This window comes from Babylonia areolata, chromosome 16 (assembly GCF_041734735.1).
Source record: "Babylonia areolata isolate BAREFJ2019XMU chromosome 16, ASM4173473v1, whole genome shotgun sequence".
In the NCBI taxonomy this organism is placed as follows: Eukaryota; Metazoa; Mollusca; class Gastropoda; order Neogastropoda; family Buccinidae; genus Babylonia; species Babylonia areolata.
In genome coordinates, this window is record NC_134891.1 from 5,635,913 (window position 1) to 5,656,761 (window position 20,849).

Here is a 20,849-nt window from a genome sequence, read left to right on the forward strand (position 1 = left end):
TAGCCGTCTTAGCCGAAAGAGTGGGGAACTAACTTGGGCAAGATCCACTACTGCCTCATGAAATTCTAAGCTCAGATAGTTGGGACACTACAGTTGCCTCCTCGGCTGCCGTTCTGATGGTCATAGTCTTCGAACATGACTTTCCCAGTTCTGTGCGTTAAGGCTTTGGGAGCTACCAAGTCATCAGTGTTGTTGAATTAATTTGCTCCCAACGGCAAAAGTACATATAAATCTGGCCATTTTCACCAGGATTTTTGTCTGTGCACCTAAATACCTTCCGAAAAACAAAATGCAGAGCACAGACTGCAGTCACGGCGTATCGGCTTGCTCTTGGTGTTCCGAGTCCACTTCAACTGAACACTGATCGTCATCACTTGGAACACACAGGGAAGTATATGATTATAGTATCAGTTTCCCTTGGAAGAGTACCGAATGTCTGCATGTGCAAAATACGCGGTGGTCAGAAGTTCCATTTTTTCTTCTTTACCACATCAGACCATTGTCTTAATATCTGACGGACGGGAAGTGAGGTAGAGGAGGAGGTCGAAAGGAAACGAAACCTTTTCAAAATGAGTTGACCTCAAAGACTTACTGTGACCTGAGAATAAGGTTTGGAACAACCAGGTAAGTCGAAGCCAAACGCGCAGGTTGAAGAAGCAGAAACAGTGCAAGGGAGACAACTCTTTTGTCGTCTGCTTCTCTGCAGTTTATCCAGTTGCATCAAAATGGCGACTACTATGGATGAGGCTCGAAGACGAGGACCATCTACAAAAACATCTGGTTCAGAAGAGAGTTCGAGCGTTCCAGCTGATCTACATCACCCTCCCTCTGCGCCTTTTCAGTACAGAAATGCCAGGGAATATGCTCAGGTGCTGCGACCTTGGCTGTGGCAATATTACACGTTGACGACGATGCAGCAGTTCCTGACGTTCTGTCCGCCTGTTTGCTTCCAGCCCAATTCGTTTCCAGGGAGCCCATCAGGGACAAGTGGACAGAGCCGTCAGCAGCCAGCAACTCGTCCAGCTCCGAACAGAGCTCCCCAGGGACAGACGCAGGTGAATGGACACGTCCCAGCTTCTCACAGATTCCCAGGTGAGGTTTGCTCATGAATATAAATTGTCATCATTATCTTATTTAACCTGGAAAAGTGGAATCATCAGCATGTTATCACTGATCACTCACACTTACCGGTCTGCTCTCATTCGAACACGCAAATGGCGTACACTTGCACACACACACACACACACACACACACACACACACACACACACACACACAGTCACACACAGTGACATGACACCACACCATACAAAAAACAACAACAGGTCATTAGCTAATGATGTGATACAAACATTTTGTGCTCAGCAATTGAATTTATTAACATTCAGACTAAGTTCACTGAGATAAAGCAGACAGTTCTGAAGTAATAGATTTTATGAAACAAACTGTTTTCCTCACTAGGCAACGGAACTATGATCTGCATGCTGATCTAAATGAAATAGGTTGCAAACCAGTGGTGTGCATGTTGATATCAATTCAAGTCTCAGACTGTCTTTGCATATTATATGTGGACAAACATTTGGAACTTAACAGCCATGCAAATGATCAGAAATAATGCCTGACATGGAATTCTTGTATGATGGTTGATGATACAGTTTATGCTATTGTTGGAACTTTCTGAGTGTTTACATTGACAGGACAAATTTTCTTGGTATTATCGGCAGTTGTATTTTGAGCCACACACTAAAAAAGCTATTTCAGTATGTTTCTGGACTGATGATCACCGTTGTTAGATAATGTCACTTTCTTAGGTTTTCAGGACTACTCATTTATTTATAGTCATTATTATAAATTATATAATGATCATTTTTTGATGTTTTTGTTATTATTTAAGGTTAAAAGAATTCTACACTGTTTTAAACAATCAGATTAATTAAAAGAACTTTCTGAGTTGTATTTTTCTTTTTCATTGTTTCAGACATGCTTTCAGGAAGCTAAGTGCAATGTTTGTTTCTTTGCATCTTGATGGGCAGTTGGCTTGAATTTTGATGCAGTCTTCTTATCTATGATTTGATTTAGACAATTTTGTGAAAACTACACACAGTTTTATGCAGAATTAAATTATAATTATGATATATTATGCCCTTTTCTTGTTATGTGATTCACTGTGACAACCGTCTCTAAGCCAAAAATCAGTATTTGTCAAATTCACTTAATAAGAAAGTGGTTAGATGTAAATTTAAGTTATGTAACAGTCATAACTCATATGATGTCTTCTATTCATTGCTTAAACGTATACTGTCCTTGGTAGTCTATTGTGTCTGATGACGCCATCTTCTCGTTCTTGTTTGGTGTGGACTCACATGTATACATGGCTATGGAGTCTGAGCTGGGGGGTTGTGGATAGAAACCTGTGCAGGAAGCAATTATATTGGGAGAGAACTTGTACTTCATACATTCTATACATACTAATAGACATTAAAATTTTGTCGTTTGTGGCTGGAGCAGGAGTGGAGTGCCGAACGCCCACCTTCTGGAAGCGAGTGTCAGCAGAGTTGATTGACTTCACCATCCTCTTCTACATCAAACTTGTCATCACTGTCGTCTTCATGCGAGAGCTGGGCTTCATGTTGGTGCTTTTGAGATACGAGGGATTTGATTTTTGTTGTTATTCGTTTTAATTGAATGTTGTTACTGAACTGAATGTTTTTATTGAACTGGAAGTGGAACGGAGAATGTGTGCAGTGTGTGAGAGCTAGATGGATTCCAGAGATAGTTTACCATAGATATTATTGCAGAGAGTTTTATCTGTATCTAATATATCTGTCTATCTGTCTGTCTGTGTATCTATCAATAGATATAGACATGGATACAGAATGATACTCCCGTTTCTCCATGACAGAAAAACAATGCGGCTACTCCTGATGCTAATTTAGTAATCAGCATTTGTTAGCATTGATTACTACATTTGCTGATCTGTGTAAAATCTGCTGTGAGGTTTCAGTGCATAATCCCTGTTGGCTTGAAGGCATAAGTGCTGCATTCAGAAGGTAGAAATAAAAACTTGATTTCTTGCTTTTTTTTTTTTTGCTTTTTTTTTTTTTGCTTTTCCATGCAAATATTAATTTACTGAACCTGTCTCTCAAGGATGTTTCACTGTCTTTCTCTGCGTGCCAGGGATGACATTCTGGACTACGATATACTGGATAACCTGGAAGACATTGATTATGACCGTGCTTTCGCCATCACCTCTGAGGTCATCGCCATGGAGATTGTCAATCGTCTTTTGATCACATTTTTCGAGGTTGGGAAGCGTTGTTCGGTTTGTTTTTTTTCAGGTGGGGGGGTGAGCATTGGGAATCAAAACATAGAGTTAAAGAAAGTAAAAAATGTTTTATACTGCAGTCATATCTGTAAAGTAAAAAGTATGTATTCGATTGATGATCTAAGTGTTTTTTGCTTCTTTGATATAAGTGTATGATGATATGGAGGTATGTGGTACTTGTCCTGGGTCAGAGACCAAGCTCTGAGGGCTTTACAAACGCGAGAGTCACTCGCACAACAGGCTCACTGTCTGGTTAGAGCTCACTTTTTTTTCTTTTTTTTCTTTTTTTTTTTTTTTGCTGCTCCATCATCTTGCGCCGTTTCAGTGGCATTACTCCCATGCCGCTCGTTCCGAGACCCCCATACACAGCCACACCCCAGGTTCATCTGTCGCAGTCCCAGAGCCGGCAGTCCACAGGGAACCATCGATGTTAGGTCGCCAGGAGGCCACACACCGTGGAGACCCTGCACTGCTGCTTTGTCACTTTGGTGGTGGTCAGTGGTGCCTGTTCTGATATAACGTACTTAGGACACCACCTACTATTAAGGCCCTTACTGATGACCATAATGGCTTAATCACGGAGCCAGACTGAGTGAGTGTCCCTCCCAGAGTGGAGACTGCTGCCACGTCCCTCAAACTACAGCCCCCCATGAATTTGCCGACACTGAAAGCATTGACAGGACTCACCCCAAGCATGGAAGTGGAGGGGTATCGAAACTGAGGTCACATGACAGCAGGGCATGAAAGGCCACAGACTTAGGGACATTTTTGTTAATATTGGTAATGGTGAAGGAGGAGGAGGACGATGATGATGACGATGTTGCTATGGAGGTCCAGTTTGGTTTGGGACTTCATGACAAGGCTGTACTCTACGTTTCCTTTCATAATGATATCCCAGCATCAACCAGGCCCTAGAGATACAGACACTTACAGTGTTGGTCAGGTAATTAGAGCAATACACCCAAAGATGCATCCGTGAAGTGGATGACACTCGACTGTGTGGTCCCAGTCTCCCCATTTAAGCTCATATAACACTCAACTCTGGGTAGGAGCCAGATGGGGGCCGAAAAACCCACCTCTGCTGGGATTCAAACCTGTGTCCTCAGCGCTAACCGCTTCGCCACAGCGGCTGGTTTAGAGCTGCCACTTGGTGCTCATCATTCATTTCCTGTATCATTCAATCAGGTCTCAGTCACACACACACACACACACATGCACACACACACAAACACACACACACACACACACACACACACACATACACATGCACACACACACGCAGGCATGCACGCACGCACACAACACACATACGCGCACGCACACATCACACACATACACACCACACCAGCAAAAAGTCCAAGACAGAAATGTGTACAGTGGGGAAAATGCTCCCACCCTTGTGCGTTTCACACTTTCAGACGCTGTGTCTACGTCGGGGGATCGGGGTGGTGGGTGGGGCGACGCCCGGCAAACGACTGATGGGGCTGAGGGTGGTGACCTGCACTGACCTGCAGGACCTGGGCAACAACAGAGTTCTGGTGGCTCCAGCCTCCAACATTGGCTGGTTCAGGTGAGGTGGATGGGGGGTGGGGGGGCAGGTGGGGGGTGTGTGTGTGCATGTGTGTGGGGTGATGTGTGTGTAGGTGTGATGTAGTATGTGAGTGTAAGAGAGTGTGTGTGTGTGTGTGTGTGTGTGTGTGTGTGTGTTATCTCTGTGTGTGTATATATATATATATATATAGAGAGAGAGAGAGAGATGTATATATATGTGTGTGTGTGTGTGTGTGTGTGTATAGAGAGATAGATATATATAGACATATATATATATATATCTGTATCTTTTCTCTCTTTTTTTTTGCATTCACAAATGGTTTCACATCCAGCTGATTTTGTGAAGAACAGTAGCTGCTTGGAACTGAGGCAGCTTTTTCTTTGGGTGAGGGGGGGGGGGGGGAGGATCAGGGGTGGGTGGCGGGGGGGAGGGGGGGGGGGTTGGGGGTTGTTGTATGTATTGAATAATGCTGTGTAAATAACAAACACTTATTCAGCTATTTGACATTCACAGCATGGTTGTGCATTGGTCTTCTTCTTCTTCTGCGTTCACTCGTATGCACACGAGTGGGCTTTTACGTGTATGACCGTTTTTACCCCGCCATGTAGGCAGCCATACCCCGTTTTCAGGGGTGTGCATGCTGGGTATGTTCTTGTTTCCATAACCCTCCGAACGCTGACATGGATTACAGGATCTTTAACGTGCGTATTTGATCTTCTGCTTGCATATACACACGAAGGGAGTTCAGGCACTAAGCAGGTCTGCACATATGTTGACCTGGGAGATCGTAAAAATCTCCACCCTTTACCCACCAGGCGCCGTCACCGTGATTCGAACCCGGGACCCTCAGGTTGACAGTCCAGCGCTTGTAACCACTCGGCTATTGCGCCCGTCTGTGCATTGGTCACTGACTGGGGTTCCCTCCCTCCCTCCCCTCTCTCTCTCTCTTTCTGCAGTGCCTTTGTTCGCTCCGCCATCAAAAACTTCACCATCGCCTTCTTCTTCCCGGCGTGTCTGACCATCTTTCTCTTCAAGCACAACCGTGCCGCCTACGACGTCTTAGCCAACACCATCGTTGTGGAGACGGAAGAGTTGTGAAAGGATTACCTTTTTTCGTTCCTGTGTTATTTAACCAGTCCGTATGTTTTTCGGTGTATGGTGAGAAAAACAGAGGATGGAGGTAATGTGCTGACAGTCTTCGATGGTTTTATTTGACATTTATCATCTTGTGATACGTGGATAAAAGAAAAAAAATGTATATAAACAGAAAACGCTGAAGGTGTGAATGTGAAGAATTATGGTAGTGTGTGATCTTGGACAGTATGAAGTTTTTATTTAATTTATGACTGTTGTTTTTGTTGGCTGGTGTTTATGTTGCTTTTTATATGGCTTGCGCAAAATTCAGTGGAATTCCTTTCTTTTGGTGGTGACATGTTCGGAGAGGTCTCATTGCTTCGTATTGATCTCTGTACCATTGTTATTATTTGATGGTTAGGTTTGGGTCATGATGTATGTGTGTGTGGTGTGAGCATCTGTGTGCGTTTTGGCTCTGTGTGTGTGTGTGTGTGTGTGTGTGTGTGTGTGTGGGTTTGCAGACCTGCATTTTCAGTTGTAGCATTTCTGACTGATCAATGTACTTGAGTCGCTGAAGAATATATCTTTTTAGTTTTTCATGCAAAAGTAAGCAACAACAACAAAGCCCAAGGAATGTTTACACTGATTTTAGTGAAGATCAAAATGACTTTTTTTTTTCCAAAGGTTTTAATTCCATTATAGTACAGGGCTAGACAATTTATACCATGTTTTACACTGTCACAATATAGGGCAAGACAATTTATCCCAAGTTTTACACTATTACAATAAAGGGCAAGACAGTTTATCCAATGGTTTACACTGTCACAGTAAAGGGCAAGACAGTTTATCCAATGGTTTACACTATCACAATAAAGGGCAAGACAGTTTATTCCACGTTTTACACTATTACAATAAAGGGCAAGACAGTTTATCCCAAGTTTTACACTATTACAATAAAGGGCAAGACAGTTTATCCCAAGTTTTACACTATTACAATAAAGGGCAAGACAGTTTATCCCAAGTTTTACACTATTACAACATAAGGCAAGACAGTTTATCCAAAGGTTTACATTATCACAATATAGAGCAAGACAGTTTATCCAGTGGTTTACTTTATCACAATATAGGGCAAGACAGTTATCCAAAAGTTTTGCACTATCACAGTGTAGGCAAGACAGTTTATCCATAGTTTGCATACAATTGTGTCATTGGGCCAAACAGTTTGATCAACATCACGATGTTGGATAAGATTGTTTATTCAAGTGTTTGTGTTATAACAATCTGTGAACAGGTTCAGCATTATAACGATGTAGGGCGTACTGAGAGTGTCTGTCGCTGTCCATTCCCTGACTGCCCAGGTCTCTAACTCACTTGTCTACCTGACCAGTGTGCAACAGACGAGCGGTTAAAGCGTTGGACTTTCAATCTGTAGGTCCCAAGTTTGAATCCCAGGCATGGCGCTTGGTGGGTAAAGGGTGGAGGTTTTTTCCCATCACAGATTGGTAGGTAGATACGGACGAGTCCCTGTTGAGGAGTGTGTTGAAGTGCTCTGCCCAGCGGGCAAGGATGTCTTTCTTGTCTGTCAGGAGGGTGGTCTGGTCCAAGGCTCGGACAGGGGTTGATCCTGTGACTCTCGGCCCATACACAGCTCGGAGACCATCATGGAAGGTCTTCATGTCGTGAGCATCAGCAGCGGACTGAAGCTCTTTGGACTTTCTCTCCCACCAGGTGTTCTTCATCTCACGCAGCCTCTTCTGTACGAGTTGCTTGGTTTCGCAAGAACTGGTTCTCCTTCCTCTGGCAGTCTTTATCGGAAATGTGATCCTGGTTCAGCATTATAACGATGTAGGGCGTACTGAGAGTGTCTGTCACTGTCCATTCCCTGACTGCCCAGGTCTCTAACTCACTTGTCTACCTGACCAGTGTGCAACAGACGAGCGGTTAAAGCGTTGGACTTTCAATCTGAGGGTCCCAAGTTTGAATCCCAGGCATGGTGCCTGGTGGGTAAAGGGTGGAGGTTTTTTCCCCCCATCTCCCAGGTCAGTTTCAGTTTCAGTAGCTCAAGGAGGCGTCACTGCGTTCGGACAGATCCATATACGCTACACCACATCTGCCAAGCAGGTGCCTGACCAGCAGCGTAACCCAACGCGCTTAGTCAGGCCTTGAGAAAAGAAAAAAAAACACTACTACTACTAATAATAATATGTATAAGGCGCACAAACTTGATGAAGTCAACTATAAGCATACAAAATAAAATAAAATAAATAAATAACTAGCTAAATAACTAACTAAATAACTAACTAAATAAACAATAATAATATAATTTTTTGTAAAAAAATAAAATAAAATAAATAAATAGCGTCTGAGCCCCCTTCATGTGTGCACACATGCAGATCAAACACACACATTAAAGATCCTGTAATGCCTGTCAGGGTTCGGTTGGTTATGGAAACAAGAACCTACCTGGCATGCACCCCCCCCTAGAAAATGGATCAGACTGCTTACATGGGAGGGGTCAAGTCGATCATGCACGAAAATGCCCGGTCATGCATGCGAGTGACCTGGGGAGTCTCAGCCCAAGAAATAGAAGGAGGCTTGTCTTCTTCCTAGGTTTTTCAGTCTGAATGGGTCTGCCTGTTTGACCGTTCCAGTGAACTGACAGCCAGGATCGAGGACAGCTTTTGCTGAGTCCCAGTTGAAAAGAACAGTGATAGATAGGCAGAATACAAGAAGGGTGCAAAAAAAAAAAAGAAAAAAAAAGAAACTGTTTGAGTGTATGTTTGTGTGCACACATGCTTGTGCTTCACTGTATCTTGAGTGTAACACTGAAAATGATTCAGTATGACAGTGTGGTGTTGAGTATTAACTCACTCAGTACGGCCAGTCCTCTCTTCTCCTCTACACAGACCCCTCGGATGTCCAGTGGGTGTCTGAATGACCCAACCTTTAGCTTCCGTCGTCAGAATTGTGGTATTCTTTGTCGACATTCACCTCTTCAGTATAAGAGCCTTCCGCTTGCAACATTTTGATGATGGTAACTGGGGTGAAACGCTGTTAACGTCATCTCTGTCGCCGTTCGTATGGAGAGAGTTAACATGTTCAATACGTGGAGGAGGAAGGATAAAACTAGTACAACTTGAACGGTGGGTGATCTCTGTCGATTCATTTCACTGGATGTTGTGTATGGCCCAGCGTACAGCAAGGGTCATCTGAAGATGACAGTGTAGATGGTTTGTGGTGAAGGCTATGATCCAACTGTGTGGTCAGGTCTCTTCAAACTCTAGTCCTGTACGACAGATTTTGTTTACCAATTTTAGTAGTGCTTGTTCAAAATGTAAAAAATAAGTGCAGAATGTAGGTGCTGTGTTTACTTGTAAGACTGGATTTAATACAGTGTATTTATTTATAAATATGCCTATGTTGTAATGTTTACATATTTCATGTTATCAATAAGTCACTGTTGTGTCAAGGTGTGAAACATTCATATCATAAAGCCCCCAAACTACTTGGTGTAAGTAAATCTGTATTGTAAAGCCCCAAACATATTCCTTTATTCCAGCAAGCTTTTACATCAGTACAAGCACACTTCACATCCACGGGTAAGACAAGAAATTAAAAAAATAAAACACTTTTCATTGATGACCTGCATTGTTTTGCATTTCTTCCTGTGATGAGTATGATACTGTGGTCATTTGCCTTTGACAGCTAGCCTCAGTATGTCCTAAATTGTGTCCGCCATAATATTATCACCACTTTGATACTTGAAGATCTAGTCATTGGCCCCATCCACATGTAATATGCGGCTTCTGTAAAGTTGTGTGTGAGAGAGAGAGAGAGAGAGAGAGAACATGTGTGTGCGTATGTGTGTGTGTGTGTGTGTGCAATGCGTGCATGTGTGAGTATGTACAAGTTTTGATATTGATATGCACTTGTATGTATCCTAATTTCTGCTGTATCTGTGTTTGTGTATGATTTTCGATTTATGTTCGTACCTTGTTATGTACTATCCCCCCCCCAATTTTCTTTGTGACACCGGTACACTTGGTAATAAAGACATATTCTATTCTATTCTATGACCATGCAAAAGCTGACAGTTCCATCTTTTCCCCTCTGTGCACATCGAACAAAAGCCATTGGGTGCATGATAAAAAGTGAACCCGTCAGGATTTACACCCAGGCAGATCCTTTTTTGTTTTGAAAAGTATGTGGCAGGACTTTGCTGTAATCTTCTTCTGTGACGGCCACAATAGTCGAGTGGTTAAAGCGTTGGACTTTCAATCTGAGGGTCCCGAGTTCAAATCTCAGTAAAGGCGCCTGGTGGGTAAAGGGTGGAAATCTTTCAGGTCAACATATGTGCAGACCTGCTAGTGCCTAAATCCCCTTCGTGTGTATACGCATGCAGAAGATAAAATACCCATGTTAAAGATCCTATAATCCATGTCAGTGTTAGGTTGGTTATGGAAACAAGATGATACCCAGCATGCACACCCGTGAAAACAGGAGTGTGGCTGCCTACATGGCTGGGTAAATAAACAAAACGGTCATACACGTAAAATGTTACAAGTCTGTCTGAGTGTGTATGTGTGTGTGCCTGGAATCTGATTGAATGACACAGGAAACGAATGATGAGCGGCCCAATGGCAGCCCACAGTCAGCTCTACCCAGGCAGACAGCCTGTTGTGCAAATGACCCCGAGTTTGTAAAGGGCTTAGAGCTTGTTTTCTGACCGAGGATAGGCGCTATATAAGTACCCATATCAAATGAAATATTCCATCCTGGCTGCAAGTGGGTCAAGAGGTACCACTGCAGTGTTGATCAGGATATTCTGAGCAACTCTGTCACAAAGAAGTAACAGTAAAGTAATGGCACACGACTGCAAGGCCCCAGTCTTCTCCTTTCAGCCTGTAACGCCCTCCATTCTGGGCAGAAGCTGACCGCTGGCCTGTAAAATGTCCACAGTAACATCCATCTGAAGAAGTTTGAACTCGTGTCTTCTTGGTCATAACTCTGTGATACCAACCCTAGTGCCTTGACAGCTGGTATTCCTCACGCTCTACCATTCACACACACACACGCACACGCACACACATTCACACACACAGACTCAGTCACACACACACCCAAGAAGTTTGAACCCATGTCCTTTAGGTCATAAATCTGTGATACCATTCCCTGTGCCATGGCAGCTGGTATTCCTCATGTTCCACCATTCACACCACCCCCACCCCCACCCCCTCCACATGCACACCTCCACACACACAGACCCACAAACACGAACACACACACACAGATGTACACAAAACCAGACCAGGAACCCAATATCAAAAGATACTCAATGATATATTTTTTTTTAAGTCTTAACATATTTTGTACAGCTTTCTTCATTGACACACAATGATCAGTTTCGTGAAGTTTGACATAAGTTACAAGCGTTCTTCATCAGTATGCAGTGAATACTTCACAAAACCTATGATAGGTTTTGTAAAGTTAAGCATAATCTACAGGTTCAGCTATCTTCATTGATCTATGGTGATTAATTCTGTCAAAGTTCACACATATTACAGCATTCTCCATTCCTTTGGTCATAATCTGTATCTGAAGTATTTCTAGAACTCATGAGAACACATCATTTGTGAATTTAGTAGCACTGAGATTACACCATTCACATAAATACTTCCAATAACAAAAAGATGAAAGAACTAAGTTTTTCAACCATCTCACTTTTGGTACTGCATATTCAACCTAAACGGAGTTATTTACTGAAAAATTATTCACTGCATACCCTATTGTAAATGACTAGCCAAAAAAGAAAAAGACAAATTTGGCAGACACAAAAGATGGAGAAAGACTTAATCAAATTTGTAGAGTTCAAAGTCAAGAATTGAAAAAACAAACAAACAAACAAAAAAGATGAATGACTAGAATTCTGTGGAAAAAATATACAAGTGATCTGAAACGTCCAGTCGAAAGACAGAACAGAGTTAAATGAAAGCATGTACCACAGCCAAGTTGAATGAAAGCATGTACCACAGCCGAGTTGAATGAAAGTATGTATGTACCACAGCCGAGTTGAATGAAAGCATGTATGTACCACAGCCGAGTTGAATGAAAGTATGCATGTACCACAGCTGAGTTGAATGAAAGTATGTATGTACCACAGCCGAGTTGAATGAAAGCATGTATGTACCACAGCCGAGTTGAATGAAAGCATGTACCACAGCTGAGTTGAATGAAAGTATGTATGTACCACAGCCGAGTTGAATGAAAGTATGTATGTACCACAGCCGAGTTGAATGAAAGTATGTATGTACCACAGCCGAGTTGAATGAAAGTATGTATGTACCACAGCCGAGTTGAATGAAAGCATGTACCACAGCCAAGTTGAATGAAAGCATGTACCACAGCCGAAGTTGAAGGGAAGTATGTATGTACCACAGCCGAGTGGAATGAAAGTGTGTACCACAGCCGAGTTGAATGAAAAGTATGTATGTACCACAGCCGAGTTGAATGAAAGTATGTATGTACCACAGACGAGTTGAATGAAAGTATGTATGTACCACAGCCGAGTTGAATGAAAGTATGTATGTACCACAGCCGAGTTGAATGAAAGTATGTATGTACCACAGCCGAGTTGAATGAAAGTATGTATGTACCACAGCCAATACACTAGTCATTTTGCAGTCACTCTATTTCCAAAGACAACTAGAGAGACGGAAAAATGAGTGCACAACACAAACTTGGTCCAGAGTAGAATACATGCAAACTATGATATACATTGCTTTTGGGGGGAAAAAATATCACCAATCACCAATCAAAAATGTAATACTTTGATAAAATACTAAGTTCTATAAGTAATAAAATAATGATGACTAGTCATGTTTTTACAACAACAACAACAAAAATTCAATCACCCATCATAAACGTAATACTTTCTGACAAATACAATGTTCTGGAAACAATGAAATATTGATGACTAGCTGAGTATTTAAAAAAAAACAACAACTTCATTTCAAAATCTGACACAGAACAAATTCAAAGCATTTCAAAAAGAGGAGTCCCTTTGTATATGTTGTATTTATTTCTCTTTTGTCACAACAGATTTCTCTGTGTGAAATTTGGGCTGCTCTCCCAAGGGAGAGCGCATCACTACACTGCAGCGCCACCCATTTTTTGGGTATTTTTTCTTGCGTGCAGTTTTATTTGTTTTTCCTATCAAAGTGGATTTACCTACAGAATTTTCCCAGGTAAAACCCTTTTGTTGCCGTGGGTTGTTTTTTTTTACGTGTGCTAAGTGCATGCTGCGGTTGCGTCACCTATAGGCCATCACTCCACTGTATACACACTGTTTGACATCTTTTTCTACAATGCACACAGAAACTTGCCAATGGTCATCTTACCAGACCAACATAAATATTCATATGAGAATGAGACATTTTGCATTTCAAGCCATTCTAAACATAATACCCAAAACTTAAAACGCATTTGTAAACAAATTCAAACGTACAAATATAAAATGCTCTCTTTAAATCAAAGGTGCAGAAAACAATGTTTTGTTACATGATCAAGTGACCTTTAAAACTATCACGATTATTTTCCCCGTTAGACAAGATCTGTCTTTATTTGAGCGTCTTGTTTTTGGTCATTGTTTTAACCACGTTCTGTTCCAAACCATCCATGGAGAACAACTGCAGCAATACAGAACACAGCCACACTGTTCTGTTGATAACACACTGTACCTCTGACAATAAACACGGTGAACTGTATCACAAACACCAAAGCAAATGCAACAAATGCAACAGTACTTGTTCTGCAAGCGCAATATTCCAAAAACCTGTAACGATAAACTGTGTCAAACTGAGTCAGTGCACTGTGAAAATGGTGAACTGTGTCAGAAATAAAATCTAATTATGGTGAACTGTGTCAAAAATATCCAATAAGGTGAACCGTGCCCCCCCAAAAAGCTAATATGGTGACCTGTGCCACAAATAGAATTTTTAAAAAACCAGTGAACTGTATCATAAATAAAAATTTAAAAAATGGTGAACTGTACAATAATTGAAATAAAAAATGAACAACTGTGTCACAAGTAACAAAAAAAAAGAAAAAAAAGAAAAGAAAAAATAAATAAATAAAAGAATGAAAATAAAGAACATCTTGCACTGTAAATGAAGTTGATTCTTTGGCTCAAAAAGCAATAATTCAACAAATTCACTGGTCAGTGGACCTTGATTGACGTGAGCTGTTCCTGTAAAGCTGCATCAACATGTTTCAATCTGTCCATCAACATCAAAGCAACCTCAGATTTTTTGGGTTCTTGCACACACGCACAAACACACTGGTGTAAAATTCACAACACTCTTCATTGACTTCTTCTTCTTCTGCGTTCATGGGCTTCAACTCCCACGTTCACTTGTATACGCGAGTGGGCTTTTTACGTGTATGACCGTTTTTACCCCGCCATGTAGGCAGCCATACTCCGCTTTCGGGGGGTGTGCATGCTGGGTATGTTCTTGTTTCCATAACCCACTGAATGCTGACATGGATTACAGGATCTTCAATGTGCGTATTTGATCTTATGCTTGCGTATACACACGAAGGGGGTTCAGGCACTGGCAGGTCTGCACATATGTTGACCTGGGAGATCGTAAAAATCTCCACCCTTTACCCACCAGGCACCGTCACCGTGATTCGAACCTGGGACCCTCAGATCGAAAGTCCAACACTTTAACCATTCGGCTATGGCGCCCATCACTCTTCATTGACAATGTGTGTGTGTCTGTCCATGTGCTATTTCACATCAAAATGGGTCATCAATATAAATGATGCAAATGACTCGATTCATTTATCTTGTTCAGCGCCGCCACGTTTCCGTTTGAAAAACTTGACTTGGACTTGGACTTTGACGTTACAAGATTCAGGTCCTTTTTCACAGAACCATGTTCAGGTTCTCAAAACTGAAACTGATTGGCCTGGGTGGTTTGAGGATGGTTCCAATCAGATCACTTATTTTAACAATTTAGGCTAGGCATTCTGGGTCGTACACTGAAGGTAGTGCTGCCCAGTGCTTGTCCAGTCTTCTCTTGAAGGTGTCTACCAATGGCGCTGTTCCAGAGGTTCACAACTCTGTTTGCAAAGTAGTTGCCCAGCACGTTTCCCAGCAGCCTTATATTTCAGATCTGAAGCTCTCAATCACACACAGTTTGCTTCATGTCAAAATAACACAAATGGACTTGTTCACTGCAACTTTGCTCAGGGGGCAAAGGTCAGTCATTGCTCTATTGTCTGTGTATGAAACCACTGTCGCTGTCCACAGTCACTGGCTGTAGCTGTCAAGCTTTGTTACACTGTGAAAAACAGTCCTTTTAACATGTCCCCTGGACGTTGACTAAAGTCGCCTATGGCGGTGAACTGTGTGGTGGACTAAAGTTGATGTCAGTGGCGAAAAAGTTACGAAAAGCAAAATACTTCTAAATGTAACGATAGTAGGCCTCCTTCGGTCATGGCCAACCATGGATAAGAGTATATATATCCGACCTAATGTCTAATTGGGCTGTCTGCTTGGACCAAGCAGCGTCGCCTGTGACTGTAGATCAACACACAGTTTTTGTTAACGCTATCAATATCATTTTTTTTTTTTTTTTTTATGAATATGGCTAACCAAAAATGAAAATAAAAACAAAAAACAAACAAGCCCCCCACCACCCCCCTGCCACCCAAAAAGAAATGAACCAAACAGTACAGAACAAATTCCTGAGAGTAAAAAAAAAGAAAAAAGAAAAAAAGTCTGTTAGTTTAATATCAAAACAGAGGGCATGAAAAGGTGTTGATGGTCAAAAACAAAATGCGGAGAACTGCCCAGTCAAAAATAAAATGTGGAGAACTGCCGGTTAAAAATAAAATGTGGAGAACTGCCCAGTTAAAAATAAAATGTGGAGAACTGCCCAGTCAAAAAACAAAATGTGGAGAACTGCCCAGTCAAAAAACAAAATGCGGAGAACTGCCCAGTCAAAAACAAAATGTGGAGAACCGCCCAGTCTTGATCACTATAGTAATTCCAGCAAGCGATGCACCAGTGAAGATGAGTGGAATGAACCATCAATCAGTATATATACCATCAACCACATCCATGCAAGGTGCTGTTTGATCAAGACAAACAGTGAAAGTAAATGCACACGAGCATGCATGTACATGTACACACACACACACACACACACACACACACACACATATACACACGAACACATCAACACACATTGGGGATACATAAAAAAAAAAAAACACCCCAAAGAAATAAGGAAATAAATGCACTCACACTCTACAAGCGTGTGCATATGCACACAAATACACATACACCATACCACACCTTTTGGGGGGTGGGGGGGGGGGATACCAAAGAAAACAAAGAAATAAAAAAACTACACACACACACACACACACACACACCACATCTTTGGGAGGTACAAAAGAAAAGAAAGGAACGAACCCTCCACAGACGGGTGCAAACAGCCGAGTGGTTAAAACGCTGGACTTTCAATCTGAGGGTCCCATGTTCGAATCTCGGTAACGGTGCCTGGAGGGTAAAAGGTGGAGATTTTTCCCATCTCCCAGGTCAACGTACCAGTGCCTGACCCCCCCCTTTCATGTGTATACACAAGCGGAAGATCAAACACGCACGTTGAAGATCCTGTAATCCATGTCCGCGTTCGGTGGGTTATGGAAACAAGAACGTACCCAGCATGCACACACCTGAAAACGGAATATGACTGCCAACATGGCGGGGTAAAAAACAGCCACGTTTCTCCATCACACACACACACACACACACACACACACTTCATCCTCTTCACACACTGCAGAGCTCAGCGGTCATGTCCAAAAGTGGCGCCACAGCGTAGCCGACCTCTACGACGTCTTCCCGAGTTCAATCTTCCTCTGTATGGCTTTGGCTGACTGGTAGATCAGCGAGTCTATCAGCCCTGCCACTGAAAAACAAGAAGAAACAGAAAAAACAATGGTAATGATAAACAACAATAACAATAATAACATATTTAACAAATAATAAAGGGTGGTAACTCTCTCCATTCACAAGGTACACAACTTCCAGTCAGTGCTGATTACCCTACCGATTCAGCTAGCACACAGGTAAATAAAAGGTACATTGGAACAAACCCAGACACTTCCTCAAAAAAGGAAGCGCCAGGCCTGTCCCTGACATGTGCATACAGCAGCAAAGACAGCTGAATCGGTAGCGTAAGCAGCACTGACTTGAAGTTGTGTACCTTGTGAATGGAGAGAGTTACCACTCTTTATCATTTGTTAATCATTTCATCTCCTGGCCTCATTATTTGTTAATTTCCAATAATAACATATTGTACTTAAGTCATGCTATCTCACCGTATAACGGGGGCTAAGCACTTCACATGAAAAAAAACCAAAACATTTTACATTGGAGCATAACGGCCTACAACGGCACAACAAGACAGACATGAAAATATTTTTTTTTAAAACAACTACAGACACATAATAATCAAAAGAAAGAAAAGAAATGGAATAACAACATATAATGTTAATAATACTGATAACAACAACAACAACAAGAACAATAATAATAATAAAAACTGATAACAACACCAACAACAATACTACTACTACTACTACTACTACTACTAATAACAACAACAATAAAAATAAATAACAGAATGACATAAAAGATTAAATACAATAAAATCATAAAACGTGGAATAATGTTTTTGTCTTGATCAGTCAAACATCAAGTTTCAAGTTTTAATTATCCTTTCACTCCTATTGGAGTATGGAGGATTACTGCAAAGTAATCTTTTCATGGCCAGAACAAACATTTCCAAATACACAACAAAGTCACATAAAAGTTGAGAAAAAACAAATGTCTTTTAACTTTTAAAGTATAGCTAGGCAACATTTGCAAATCTAATCATCTTACTTACAGCTAAAATAACTTTTTTTGTCTCCTTTGAGCATATTACAAAAATTAAAAACCGATTTTGGAGACAAATATTATTTAGGAACATATCTATTTCGTAACTGATCATAATTGGGACATTCCATTATAAAATGAAACTTATCACCAATCACAGACATGTTACAAACCTTACAAAGCCGTAACTCTCGTGGTATGCCTTTGTGTCTCCCTGTTTCTATTTTCAGCTTATGATTACTACTTCGAAATCTGAAGAAGCTGATGACGTAATTATCAGGCATTTGACTTATATATTTTTCTCTACCAAATCCACTTTTGAAATTTCGATAAAACAAACATTTACTACTCGCCTCTAGAGCATGTCTCCATAGACTTTGAAAACTATCTCTCAAAGCAATGTTGACATTCTTGCAGAAAGATGCCCTCTCCAAGAAGAACTGAGCATCCCAAAGACAGTCATACTCTGCTTCTATTAAAATTTGTCTGCTACAACTCATCCATTTTGAAGAATAAATACCATTTCGATATGGAGCTCTGAAGAAGACACCCATGAATGATATTTTCAAAGTTAAAAAAAAAAGAACCCCCCCCCCCCCCCAAAAAAAAAAAAAAAAAAAAATTCAAATCACAAAAAAAGTGAATGTGAAACATACATACATTCATAACCTAAACAACAGTGCAATGCATACAACTACACTGATTGCTTTAAAATACATCACAATAAACTACAACTGACAAAAAAAAATTTCTCAAAAGCTTGAAAGCACCGGAGCGTGACAAATGATTATCACCATTTTTTTTTTTTTTAAAGGTCAAATGGGCTTTGTCTAAAACAGCTTCAAGCAAGGTTTTGTTTTATCATACACCTTTTGTTGTTTTGTTCTTGCTCCTGTTATGCCTAATATTTTCACACAAAGAAATCAATCCTTTTTGACTCACTTGTGTAAACAAAGTGAGTCTATGTTTTAACCCGGTGTTCGGTTGTCTGTGTGTGTGTGTGTGTGTATGTGTGTGTGTGTGTCTGTGTGTGTGTGTGTCTGTGTGTCCATGGTAAACTTTAACATTGACATTTTCTCTGCAAATACTTTGTCAGTTGACACCAAATTAGGCATAAAAATAGGAAAAATTCAGTTCTTTCCAGTCATCTTGTTTAAAATAATATTGCACCTCTGGGATGGGCACAAAAAAGAAAAAAAAAAGAAAAAAAGGAAGCCTAATTATATGCAAACTGCATTTACTGTTATATTTATATTTTTTGGATTCTCTAAACTTGGCACTTTGATCTCATATTCTGACCCAACAACAAGAGCAGTCATTATTATCATTTTTTGTTCAAACAGGAACTTCTTTTACTAAGCATGGAAGTTTTATCTATTTTTGCAAACGTTTTGGTGCAGATAGTAAAAAAAAAAAAAGGGAAATTACTCTGTAATTAATGCTAGGGGACTTAATTTGAACACAAGTGAGTCTTGAAGGCCTTGCCTCTCTTGTTAATTTTGTGTACGAGACGAAACATTTTTTTCCTGGGGAGGAAGGAACACGAAAGATAAATATCTACCTGTGAAAACACCTCCCACAATGGCACAGATCCCAGTTAAGAAATGCATGAATGACCTGGAACAAACACACAGTCATCATGGTAAAAATCACACAAACAACCACTCAAAATGTATGCATGATTTATCTGTGAGTGCATGTATGCACAGTATGTATGTAGGTATGTATGTCTGTGTATATGTATGCATGTATGTATGTCTGTCTGTCTGTGTATATGTATGTATTATGTATGTATGTATATATGTAGTATGTATGTATGTATGTATGTATGTATTTATGTACGTATGTCTGTGCATATGTATGTACGTATGTATTATGTATGTGTGTCTGTGTGTCTGTATGTATGTATGTATGTATTATGTATGTATGTCTGTCTGTCTGTGTATATGTATGTATGTATGTATGTAGTATGTATGTATGTCTGTCTGTGTATATGTATGTATGTGTGTATGTATGTATGTATGTATGTATGCATGTATGTAGTATGTATGTCTGTGTATATGTATGTATGTATGTATGTATGTATTGTAATGAATTGTATTGTAATGAATTGTAGTGTATTGTATAGCATTATAGTAGTCTTTTGTAACAGCAGATTTCTCCATGTTAATTCACGCCGCTCTCCCCAAAGACAGCGTGTCGCTAGCACACCTGGAGCGCCGTTCTTCTTCTTCTTCTTCTGTGTTCACTCGACTCGTATGCCCACGAGTGGGCTTTTACGTGTATGACCGTTTTTACCCCGCCATGTAGGCAGCCATACTCCGTTTTCGGGGGTGTGCTTGATGGGTATGTTCTTGTTTCCATAACCCACCGAACGCTGACATGGATTACAGGATCTTTAACGTGCGTATTTGATCTTCTGCTTGCATATACACACGAAGGGGGTTCAGGCACTAGCAGGTCTGCACATATGTTGACCTGGGAGATCGGAAAAATCTCCACCCTTTACCCACCAGGCGCCGTCACGGTGATTCGAACCCGGGACCCTCAGATTGACAGTCCAATGCTTTAACCACTCGGCTATTGCGCCCGTCGAGAGTGCCGTTCATTTTTTTTTTTTTGTTTTGTCTTTTCTGCCTGCAATATTATTTGATTTCTTGTTGAAATGGATCCTTCTACAGAATTTTGCCAGGGGGCAACCCCCTTTGTTGCTGTGGGTTCTTTTACATGCACTGAGCACATGCTGCATCTGTACAGGACCCCGATTCATCGTCTCATCTGAATGACTAGCCTCCACACCACCACTCAAGGCCCAGTGGAGGGGCAGAAAATACTGGCGACTGAGGGATTTGAACCACTGTGCTCAGATTCTCTCATTCCTAGGCGGACACATTTACCACTAGGCCAACACAATGTACGTATGGCAGTCGTGGAGTGATGGCCTA

At 41.0% G+C, this 20,849-nt stretch overlaps 2 protein-coding genes across 2 annotated transcripts in view; one reads left to right on the top strand and one right to left on the bottom strand.

The window, feature by feature from the left end:
- The first annotated feature begins 263 nt into the window (after window positions 1-263).
- Window positions 264-8,135, top strand: LOC143291093 (protein FAM8A1-like). The gene is made up of 5 exons (XM_076600714.1): window positions 264-1,092; window positions 2,509-2,629; window positions 3,178-3,304; window positions 4,744-4,895; window positions 5,834-8,135. Exons 1-5 carry the CDS (start codon window positions 726-728, stop codon window positions 5,973-5,975), a joined length of 909 nt encoding a protein of 302 aa, XP_076456829.1. The 5' UTR covers window positions 264-725; the 3' UTR covers window positions 5,976-8,135.
- A 5,084-nt stretch (window positions 8,136-13,219) lies between these two features.
- Window positions 13,220-20,849, bottom strand: part of LOC143291094 (endoplasmic reticulum-Golgi intermediate compartment protein 3-like) — a 45,074-nt gene continuing 37,444 nt past the window's right edge. The window contains exons 12-13 of the mRNA XM_076600715.1: window positions 19,466-19,521; window positions 13,220-16,933 (exon numbers count right to left, since the gene is read on the bottom strand). Of these exons, the coding sequence (XP_076456830.1) occupies window positions 16,854-16,933; window positions 19,466-19,521 (136 nt within the window). The 3' untranslated portion in view covers window positions 13,220-16,853. The remainder of the gene's footprint in view (window positions 16,934-19,465; window positions 19,522-20,849) is intronic.